This window comes from Salvelinus alpinus, chromosome 14, assembly GCF_045679555.1.
Source record: "Salvelinus alpinus chromosome 14, SLU_Salpinus.1, whole genome shotgun sequence".
NCBI classification, from domain to species: Eukaryota; Metazoa; Chordata; class Actinopteri; order Salmoniformes; family Salmonidae; genus Salvelinus; species Salvelinus alpinus.
The window spans coordinates 35,950,198-35,962,175 of record NC_092099.1 but is presented as its reverse complement, the minus strand read 5'-3'; the positions used below and the strand labels follow the sequence as shown (position 1 = coordinate 35,962,175).

The window sequence follows — 11,978 nt, the reverse complement described above, 5'->3', positions numbered from 1 at the left end:
TTGAGTGGTCCAGCCAGAGCCCAGCCAGAGCCCAGACTTTAACCCGATCGAACATCTCTGGAGACCTGAAAATAGCTGTGCAGCGATGCTCCCCATCCAACCTGACAGAGCTTGAGAGGATCTGCAGAGAATAATGGAAGAAACTCGCCAAATACAGGTGTGCCAAGCTTGTAGCGTCATACCCAAGAAGACAAGGTTGTAAACGCTGCCAAAGTTGCTTCAAAGTACTGAGCAAAGTACTGAATACTTATGTAAATGTGACATTTCTAAAAACCTGTTTTTGCTGTCATTATGTGGTATTTTGTGTAGATTGATGAGGGGAGAAAAAACTATTTAATCCATTTTAGAATAAGGCTGTAACACAACAACATTTGGAAAAAGGGGTCTGAATACTTCTCGAATGCACTGTATATATATTTTTTAAACATGATATTTACTCAATACAAGAGTCCGTGCAAAACAACTTGAAAGGAAAAGAAGGATACCACTTTGGAGTCTTAAAAAGGGACACTATTCAGCATTGTAGTTTTTTAATTTAAGACGACAAGTTCCCACATAAGTTACTATCAAACATCATCCAATGATAGTATTGTATTTTGAGTTGAAAATACCAGATTACAAAGACATTATATAAAACCGTGCTAGCTTTCCCACATTTCTGGTATGACAGAAAACTTTTGCAAGACTGCATCATCCCACAACTAGTCAAACAATTTCCATTCACATTTCAGTGATGGCAGACAGTAACATATTAATGAATGATGTGGAGTGAATTGGTAACATATGTCCTGTTAATGTTTTCAGTGTACAGGATGTCTTTTCTAAACTGTGCTTGTTTGTGTTTGTGTGTTTTACTGTATACAGGAGGTTGCATACTGAACCCGTAGGCTACTATCAGCAGACAAACAAATAGATTGGTATCATCACAATAATACAACCAACACAGCCAGTACAGTGTAGTCACTTCACGGAATGAATAAAACACTGTTCGCTACACTCAAATGGTTCAAGTTGAATCAACACGAAGAATTGACATTGGCAGGCCCATTATAAACTGATAAACTGCCATTTTGTATCATAAATATAGGCATAAAATATCTTGTCCCCAACCTACATCAGACAGTACATTCAGATATCAGGCAGGTCGACACCTACCATATGGACACACTCCACCTATAGAACTAGTAAAACCTAAGACAGCGAGTCAGAGTCTTTCCTTATCGTTGAAACAGTTGAGAAACAGGTTTGTTTTGACAGTACGACAATACTGAGGTAACCTTTCAATAGCGTCTTCTTTCCTTGGCAGTAATCCTCCTTGCAGAAACAAATCTCTTCTCAGAGTTTTTGTTTGTTAAGTGTGTGTGTGTGTGTGTGTTTGACCATCCTTTATGTTTCCATAAGGAAAACCATCTCAGTGGAATCGACCCCCTTGAACTCACAATTCATCCTGCAGAAAGAGAGAGAATGTGATTGTGGTATGATACACTGAGCCAACACAATCCAAAGTCACTTCAACAAACTATTAGCAGTTGAAAAATATATGGCACATGGAAATCATAATAGAGCTGTTTACGGAGACAGGTGGGATGGACAGAGTAGCTGAGGGGTGGGTTTAAAAGTTAATGTTCTATAATTGTTGTGAGTGAAAACATGATGTATAAGTACTATCTATCTCGATGTAACGTATATCAAAATACTTTATTCTTGCTATGTAACTACTGTAAAAAAGAAATAAAAGCCACGTATGTAAAATGTGTGTAGAATGTACAGTGCATTCGGAAAGTATTTAGACCCCTTCACTTTTTCCAAATTTTGTTACGTTACAGCCTTATTCTAAAAATGAATGAAATGTTTTTTTCCCCCTCATCAATCTACACACAATGACCCATAATGACAAAGGGAAAACAGGTTTTTAGAAGTACCTTATTTACATAAGTATTCAGACCCTTTGCTATGAGAGTCGAAATTGAGCTCAGGTGCATCCTGTTTACATTGATCATCCTTGAAGTGTTTCTACACCTGGATTGGAGTCCACTTGTGATAAATTCAATTGATTGGACGTGATTTGGAAAGGCACACACCTATCTAGATAAGGTCCCACAGTTGACAGTGCATATCAGAGCAAGAGCTCCGAAACAGGTTTGTGTCAAGGAACAGATCTGGGGAAGGGTACCAAAAATGTTTTGCAGCATTGAACGTCCCCAAGAACAGTGGTCTCCATCATTCTTAAATGGAAGAAGTTTGTAACCACCAAGACTCTTCCTAGAGCTGGCCGCCCGGCCAAGCTGAGCAATAGTGGGTAAAGGGTCTGAATACTTATTTAAATCTGATATTTCAATTTTTATTTTGGTAAAAACCTGTTTTCGCTTTGTCATTATGGGGTATTGTGTGTAAATTGACGAGGGGGGAAAAGCGATTTAATACATTTTACAATAAGGCCGTAACATAACAAAATGTGGAAAAAGTCAAGGGCTCTGAATACGTAACAAATTTAAAATAAGAAAAAACGTTTATTTTTCTCCTCCGAAGAGGGGTGTGGAGGTGGTGGATGGGCCTAAAAAATAATTTAAAAAAAATAATTTTAAAAATAAAAAATAAATAATAATAATAAATTGAAATAAAAACTGCAGTCATCTTGCCTGAATTAGCTAAGCCAAAGCCCAAAACCCAAACTCTCACCTAAAAGTCTGTGCCAGAGAATAATATATTTCCGCTTGACTGCAAAAGGTAAGAGATAGCTACTAAGATTAAAATGCAAAATGGTGATTGCAGAGTTGCTGATTTGCTTAAGAAGCTTACCTTGAAGTTGTCCGCCTTGCCCTGTAACCATGGAGATAACTGCTGGAGCCTCTGGCGGAGGACGTCTGCGATGTTATTAGCATCCCGGCTGTTGACGTGCTCCCCCCCCTGGTCGCGCTGGGGACAGAGGGATGAAAGGAGGAAGGGGTGGAAGGATGGATGGAGGGACTAGTTAGGGCACAGTGCTCTGGGGGACTGACTCAGCCTCTCTAATAGTAAACAAGTGTAGGCAAGAGGTCCTCAAAGAAAAATACTAAATCAAATATACAGTTAAACAAGTTTCAATAAGAATATCTAACTACTGGAACTTCTGATACATAGTAATCAAATGTATTTAACTTACAACTTGTAGCTTGTCCTCTAACAAGGACAGGAATAAGTAAGATAACAATAAGCTGCTATGATGAAAACAAACTATCATTGCCTCCTCTTTGTCAGGTCGTTAATATGAAACATAATGTGTTGTCTTCTAAATAACTTACCTGGATAAATAGCTAACCCATTCAAAAAAAGTTACCAATCAGGAGTCTATTACCTTCTTGGTACCCAGGTGTGGGTAGAATCGGACGCTGGGATAGGCTGTGATTCCAGCTGACTGACAGGTCTGGTAGTGGGCCTGACAGTCTACTTTCCCTGCCCTCACACTCCCTTTCACCATCTAGACAAAGAAAGATTACGTCAGAAAAAGCACCCTTTTCCCTACATAGTGCACTACTTTTGACCAGGGCCCATAGGGAGACCCATAACACTCTGGTCAAAAGCAGTGCACTACATAGTGAATAGGGTGCCATTTGGGAAGCAACCCAAGACATGGCCGTTGAATCAACACTTTAGAACCACTACATTATCCATAGGGCTCTGGTCAAAAGTAATACACTACTGAATAGCACACAACTAAGGGCTGTTCTTAGCTGCGAAGAGGAGTGTTATTCATGATAAAATCACTGTATCCAGTGCCTTATTTATTTTATGAAACGGTTCCCAACATATTACACAAAGATGAACGACATGTTTTCAGTAAAAAGTTATTTTAAAAAGTAAATTTTATTTTATTTAATCCTTTCACGAGAGGTTATAGTCTGGACAAAAGCCAGTCGTGAGTTCCATTTCTGAGGTTGCTATAGGGCTGGGCGGTATACCAAATTTGATGATATACCGGTATTGATGCACGGACCAGTTTGGGTTTTTACTTTACCTTCTATAAATGGTATTTGAATGTTTGGTTTGTTAAATGGAATACGCCGTGTTTAAAGTAAATTTTTATAGTTTACTTCGCTACTTGAGTCATTTCTCTCTCACCATGCACTTTCCACACAGACCTAGCCCCAACCCGTGACTCAAGGAGCACCTTTGTTGTTCTTCGACCACCACGAGAAACTGGCGTTCAGTTTGCACGGTCAACGTAGGACATGTTCACATCAAATTTTATTGGTCACATACACGTGTTTAGCAGATGTTATTGCAGGTGTAGCGAAGTGCTTGTGTTTCTAGCTCCAACAGTGCAGTAATATCTAACAATTTCACAACAATACACACAAATCTAAATAAAGGAATGGAATTAAGAATATATAAATACTTGGACGAGCAATGTCACAGCGGCATAGACTAAGATACAGTCGAATAGAATATATACATATGAGATGAGTGGCGCAAAATATGTAAACATTATTCAAGTGACTAGTGTTCCATTATTAAAGTGGCCGGTGATTTCAAGTCTATGTATTTAGGGTAGCAGCCTCTAATGTGCTAGTGATGCTATTTAACAGTCTGATGGCCTTGAGATAGAAGTTGTTTTTCAGTCTCTTGTGGCCAGCTTTGATGCACCTTTATTGACCTCGCCTTCTGGATGATAGCGGGGTGAACAGGCAGTGGCTCTGGTGGTTGTTGTCTTTGATCTTTTTGGCCTTCCTGTGATATCGGGTGCTGCAGGTGTCCTGGAGGGCAGGTAGTTTGCCCCCAGTGGCGCATTGTGCAGACAGCACCAGCCTCTGGAGAGCCTTGCGGTTGTGGGCGGTGCAGTTGCCGTACCAGGCGGTGATACAGCCTGACAGAACGCTCTCAAGTTTGTGAGGGTTTTAGGTGCCAAGACAAATTTCTACAGCCTCCTGAGGTTGAAGAGGCACTGTTAGGAAGCCAATTCTAGATTTAACTTTGGATTGGAGATGTTTGATGTGAGTCTGGAAGGAGAGTTTACAGTCTAACCAGACACCTAGGTATTTGTAGTTGTCCACATATTCTAAGTCAGAACCGTCCAGAGTAGTGATGCTGGGCGGGCGGGCAGGTGCAGGCAGCGATCGGTTGAAGAGCATGCATTTAGTTTTACTTGTATTTAAGAGGTTGGAGGCTACGGAAGGAGAGTTGTATGGCATTGAAGCTCGTCTGGAGGGTAGTTAACACAGTGTCCAAAGAAGGGCCACAAGTATACAGAATGGTGTCGTCTGCGTAGAGGTGGATCAGAGACTCACCAGCAGCAAGAGCGACATCATTGGTGTACACAGAGAAAAGAGTTGGCCCAAGAATTGAACCCTGTGGCACCCCCAAAGACTGCCAGAGGCCCGGACAACAGGCCCTCCGATTTGACACACTGAACTCTATTGGAAAAGTAGTTGGTGAACCAGGCGAGGCAATCATTTGAGAAACCGAGGCTGTTGAGTCTGCTGATGAGGATGTGGTGATTGACAGAGTCGAAAGCCTTGGCCAGACGACACGAAAGAGAGGTTGAACAGGCTAGTAATAGGGGTTGCAACAATTTCGGCAGATAATTTTAGAGAGAAAGGGTCCAGATTGTCTAGCCCGGCTGATTTGTAGGGGTCCAGATTTTGCAGCTCTTTCAGAACATCAGCTGACTGGATTTGGGAGAAGGAGAAATGGGTAAAGCTTGGACGAGTTGCTGTTGGGGGTGCAGTGCTGTTGACCGGGGTAGGGGTAGCCAGGTGGAAAGCATGGCCAGCCGTAGAAAAATGCTTATTGAAATTCTCAATTATAGTGGATTTATCGGTGGTGACAGAGTTTTCTATCCTCAGTGCAGTGGGCAGCTGGGAGGAGGTGCTCTTATTCTCCATGGACTTTAGTGTCCCAGAACTTTTTTGAGTTTATATAGTTTTTATACAACGGGTTATCAACATATTGAAATAACGATTTAACGTAACATATTTTCATAAATGTATTCATACTATTACCACAAGATATATCCCGACACAAATCTAGGTTTGCTACCGAATGCAGCTGGTCCTTCGTTCTATCGGTTCGGTTGCCAGAGACGCAACCCAGTTGTTCGGTCTTTTTGATCTGTATCTATGGACGTTTGTTCTAAATGTTCCATTGCCATACTGGCTGGCAAATTTCTTATCCCTTGCTTGCCAACTACGGTTAACTTAGTCACTTCAAACAGTGCAGCCCGAATAACAACAGTAGCAGCATTTGCATTTGTTTTGACATCCATAACAATGAGTTGAGGCGCGATTTTGCCTGGCATAGAAAATATGCTCTCTCGTCAGGACACTGTTGTTCAGAGGAGCTAGCCAACACGGCTAACAATCACTTCAAACTGAAGCTGGAAAGACTGTAAACTAGCTGCGCTTCTTATGGTTTTACCTGTTTTCAATTGACATTTATTTGTATATATCCATAACAATTATGCCAGCTGATTCATGATTTCGACTGGCTGAGAAACGCTGCCTGCTTGTATCTCTCGTCCCGACTCCCAACACGTTCATTACTATGGGACAGCTGGAGATCCAATTTGAATATTGAAACAATGTTGCAAATGTCGGAGAGACAGACAGCAAGTTTTATACAAATCTCCGCTGTTGAAAACGAAATGTTAGTCTAAAAGAAATGTGAGAATGTCTAGATGCTTTTTATAGTGGAGATCAAGTTTATAAATTGCCTGGATGGGTTGACGAGACAGTGGATTGTGCAGTCAGATGGAACAGGGTAAATAGGCATTTTAACTTCATAGATTCAGCCAGTGGTAATTTGTGGAATAGACAGAGGCTGGAATGCGGTTTTAACCAATCAGCATTCAGGATTAGACCCACCCATTGTATAAAGTACAATAACTTCGCTCTAGCATGAAAATAACAATGTATTCATATTATAACCATAAATAGGGGCCATATTCATGAAGTGTCTCAGAGTAGATCAGTTGAGCCATTTATATCATAATAAATAAGATTAGCCTACATGGACAGGGGGTGCATGATCCTAGATCAGCGCCCCTACTCTGATGCTTTATGAAAACGGGCCAAGAAACATGCGTTTGAGAGATGGAGGAGTGGAGAAGATATCTTACCCGAGCGAGGACCTCGAACTCTGGGGCAAAGTGCTGGCATGGTCCACACCACGGAGCATAGAAGTCCACCACCCAGTGATCCTTCCCTCCTATTACCTTGTTCCTGAAGTCATCTGGAGTCAGATCCACTGATGCTCTTGGGAGAGTACTAAGACACAGACGGACACTGTATGAATTCCTTTCTGTTGACTACAAATCAGATACAAATGTTCCAATAATGGTGACTGTTAAAAGGCTAGGACAGAAACACAGGAGGAGAGAACTTACCCCACAGCCCAGACTTTGAGAGAGTGAGCATCTCTGTGCCAGCCATTGTAACTCCTGGTGAGAGAAATAAAAACAGCACTCTTATTTACAGACTTTACAACATAACTTAATGTAAACGTTACAATATAATTTAGTGTACATTTTACAAATTAACTTACTGTAAACTTTACAACATGTAAGCCATATGTACACTTTAAAACATGTAAACTTAGTGTAACCTGTAGAACACGTAAACAGTAACTATAGTAAGACTGAAAGAACAGTAAGGTACATACTAGAGGTCGACCGATTATGATTTTTCAACGCCGATACCGATACCGATTATTGGAGAACAAAAAAAGCCGATACCGATTAATCGGCCGATTTATAAAAAAAAAAAAATGTTATATATATATATATATCATACACACACATTTTTGTAATAATGACAATTGCAACAATACTGAATGAACAATGAACACTTTTATTTTAACTTAATATAATACATAAATACACACACACACAGCTCTGAAGTGACAATGATACTGAAGAGTCTCCTTAGGAGACAAATACTCTCAACTGTTTGAATAAAAATTGAGTTTAAGTTACCTGTGATGAATGTTGAAAACAAAAACTGTAATTTCTATATGCAGGAAATCCTATTTTAATAATGGGCATGGTAAGAATTGACGACCAAAGTGCGAGTCATAATTCCCATGACACCTTCTAGCAAAATCTGAAAAGCGGTTCCTTCATTTATTCCATAGGATATTTTTAGATTCACTTAAAATAAGGTCTGTGTTTCGTGTAGTCTTACACCACCGTGCCAATTTTATAACTGTGTAGATATCCATAGGACAAGGTAACTCTGATCAATATTGGCTAAATATAAGCGAAGATCATTTTTTTTGTAGAGTGGATTTATGAAAATATGTTGACAAACGTTACCTTATCCTAGTGAGATTTACACGGGTATCAAAACGTTGAGGCGGTTTAAGCCTGCACGAAACACAAACCTTATTTGAAGTAGATCAAGACATTCTCCATGGAAGACATGAACGGTAAAATAACGAAGGAACCCCTTTCAAGTTCAGCCGCAAGCTATTACAGGAATTATAACGCGTCGACTATTTCTCTCTAAACCATATACCTTTGACTAATCCGGAAACTATCACCTCGAAAACAAAACGTTTATTCCGTTCCGTATTTTATCTAACGGGTGGCATCCGTGCTTCTACACCTGCATTGCTTGCTGTTTGGGGTTTTAGGCTGGGTTTCTGTACAGCACTTCGAGATATTAGCTGATGTACGAAGGGCTATATAAAATAAACTTGATTGATTGATTGATCCATGAGTCTAAATATTCCTGTTACATTGCACAACCTTCAATGTTATGTCATAATTACGTAAAATTCTGGCAAATTAGTTCGCAAAGAGCCAGGCGGCCCAAACTGTTGCATATACACTGACTGCGTGCAATGAACGCAAGAGAAATGACACAATTTTACCTGGTTAATATTGCCTGCTAACCTGGATTTCTTTTAGCTAAATATGCAGGTTTAAAAATATATACTTGTGTATTGATTTAAAAAAGGGCATTGATGTTTATGGTTAAGTACACATTGGAGCAATGACAGTCATTGATTGTTTGTTTTTTATAAGAGAAGTTTAATGCTAGCTAGCAATTTACCTTAGCTTACTGCATTCGCGGCACAGGCAGACTCCTCGTGGAGTGCAATGTAATCAGTGTTAGAGCATTGGACTAGTTAACTGTAAGGTTGCAAGATTGGATCCCCCGAGCTGACAAGGTTAAAAATCTGTCGTTCTGCCTCGTTCAGGCAGGGGTTCCTAGGCCGTCATTGAAAATAAGAATGTGTTCTTAACTGACTTGCCTAGTTAAATAAAGATTAAATAAAGGTGTAAAAAATATATATATATATATATATATATATATATATATATATAATATAAAAAAATATATATATATAAAAAATATATTTTTTAAAAAAATCGGCAAATCGGCGCCCAAAAATACCGATTTCCGATTGTTAGGAAAACTTGAAATCGGCCCTGATTAATCGGCCATTCCGATTAATCGGTCGACCTCTAGTACATACTGGTATACGTCTCGTCGGTTGGCGTTCTGAGGATAGAGGCGTATCTCAGGGTAGGCTCTGACACTCTCTCCTTGGCAGAAGGAGTGGTGTTTCTGACAGTCTACCGTCCCCACCTTTATCATACCATTCACCGCCTGAGAAGAGACATCAACAGACAGAAAACCAGGGAGAAAACAAATTATTCGCTAGAGTGAATTAACATTTAGAAAATCTTCTTGACAAATGCATTAAGTTGGATTTGTTGATTACATCCACCTACCCTAGAATAAAATGAGATAATGCTAATATTTTATCTTGATAGATATCATGTATCCCTCCATCTATGCTAGATTCAAGCCCTCAATATCCAGAGAACACGTCAGTGGAAGCTCTGTTGCTGTACCTACTGCCCTTCTGAACTTACCTGTGCCATTCTCCTCCACTCTGGCAGCAGAGCCGGGCAGGGCCCACACCAGGGGGCAAAGAAGTCCACCAACCTACTGCATATTACCTAGTAGGTATTCTATACAGCCTATAGCCTACCACCCTACAATCCACTACCTACCCGTGCCATCCTCCTCCACTCGGGCAGCAGGGCCTGACAGGGCCCACACCACGGGGCATAGAAGTCCACCATCCAGGTCTCGCTGTGTTTTCTCCTCTTCACCAGCTCTGCAAAGCTGTCTGGGTCCATGGTCACCACAGTGGGGTCGACCAAGTCCTGGAAGAGTGGGAAGAAAGAGGAGTCACTACAGTAGGGATGTACTGTATAACAGTAACAGACAATTCAGACTATTGGCAATGGGAGAGTGCTACATTTCCTCCACAAGGTACAGGAAGTAACTATGTGGAGTCTCTTAGTTTTAAACCTCTGTGGCACTATAAGCACTGGCTCGAAAGGAGATGGCCTGATACTGTGAACTAGGCTAATGGTAAGCTTCTCACCTGTATGAACTCCAGGATTCCGTCAGCAGAGTGATGTCCCTCGTACTCATGGATGGAGGACTTGTTAAAGATTACCGTGGTCGGGTAGGCATGGATATTATACTGAAAACAAACAACATTACTGGTAGCTAGTACTACTTTCGATTAAATATCACGGTGGTTGCGTAGGCATGGACCGAAAACAGGCACATAGGACATACAGATCGTTACATAACTGTGGTAGCCACTGCCGCTTTCAGTTATCCATCAAAACAACAAACACATTTAATTGGGTTCATACTCAGAGATGTGCTCAGGATATAAATTAGAACATCTTTATTTTGGCCAGGAAAAGTGGATACTGAGCTCACCACACAATCACAGGTGACAGGGCTGGAATGATGGCCCTAGTATGGCTCTACGCCACAGCCAGAGGAATGATAGCCCTACGCCTAGCCTTGCTACAACACAGCCAGAGGAATGATAGCCCTACACCTAGCCTTGCTACAACACAGCCAGAGGAATGATAGCCCTACACCTAGCCTTGCTACAACACAGCCAGAGGAATGATAGCCCTACACATAGCCTTGCTACAACACAGCCAGAGGAATGATAGCCCTACACCTAGCCTTGCTACAACACAGCCAGAGGAATGATAGCCCTACACCTAGCCTTGCTACAACACAGCCAGAGGAATGACAGCTCTACTATGCCTGTATGCCATACAGTCCAGAGGAAAGCAGTAAAAATGCTACCGGAATAAATAAAAACGGCTTTGTTGATATGTGTGAGTCATACTAAGTCCATTGAATGAAACGCGTATTATTTACTTCAATCATCAATACCTTCATTATAGTAAGAAATTATGTCATACAGTAGGGGCCATGATTTGGGGACATAGTTAAACTCTGGGAGCGACAGTCTTGCATGGCTGGCTCCTCAATACTAGCCTAGTTGGCAGTCTTCTTAGCTAGCATTCCACTCATTTTACACCGCATGATATGCACACGACATGGAGTACAAGAAGTGGAATGCTAGCTAAACAGACTGGCAACCAGGATCCCTCAATACATCTAGGCAGATATTGTGGAATACATAGAAGAATAGCACATCTAGGGGGTTTGGGTTTACGTTTGGTATGTTCTCCCGCCACTCACCATGCTGCAGAGTCTCTCATGCACGGTGCAGTCCAGCGTTCCAAACTTCATCTGACCAAACAGCTGGATCGAGGCTTTCCTCAGCTCAGGGAGGAGAGCACGACAGGGCGGACACCACTACAAGGAAACAGTAGATTAGTATTTGTTCATGGACCTCACCCAATGTCTCAGCCAACTCAATGGGATCTAGTCCACTTTACACAACAATAAAGTCTGTTTACTTTCAGGGATTAATGTTAGTCACCAACAGATTATTATTTTAATAGCCACACCTAGTTTATGACTACCAACCCGTAGCACTCACGTCTGTAGCCATGAAGTGCTTTGAAAGGCTGGTCATGGATCACATCAACACCATTATCCCAGACACCCTAGACCCACTCCAATTTGCATATCGTCCCAACAGATCCACAGATGATGCAATCTCTATTGCACTCAACAATGCCCTTTCCCACCAGGACA

At 41.2% G+C, this 11,978-nt stretch overlaps 1 protein-coding gene across 2 annotated transcripts in view; it reads right to left on the bottom strand.

Annotated features, from left to right (window-relative positions):
• Positions 1-513: 513 nt before the first annotated feature.
• dnajc10 (DnaJ (Hsp40) homolog, subfamily C, member 10) overlaps positions 514-11,978 on the bottom strand; it is a 31,558-nt gene continuing 20,093 nt past the window's right edge. For both annotated transcript variants that reach the window (XM_071341376.1, XM_071341377.1), the window contains exons 14-22: positions 11,517-11,633; positions 10,381-10,482; positions 10,001-10,156; positions 9,457-9,590; positions 7,361-7,414; positions 7,094-7,241; positions 3,335-3,457; positions 2,800-2,916; positions 514-1,447 (exon numbers count right to left, since the gene is read on the bottom strand). In XM_071341376.1, the coding sequence (XP_071197477.1) occupies positions 1,436-1,447; positions 2,800-2,916; positions 3,335-3,457; positions 7,094-7,241; positions 7,361-7,414; positions 9,457-9,590; positions 10,001-10,156; positions 10,381-10,482; positions 11,517-11,633 (963 nt within the window). In that variant the 3' untranslated portion in view covers positions 514-1,435. The remainder of the gene's footprint in view (positions 1,448-2,799; positions 2,917-3,334; positions 3,458-7,093; positions 7,242-7,360; positions 7,415-9,456; positions 9,591-10,000; positions 10,157-10,380; positions 10,483-11,516; positions 11,634-11,978) is intronic.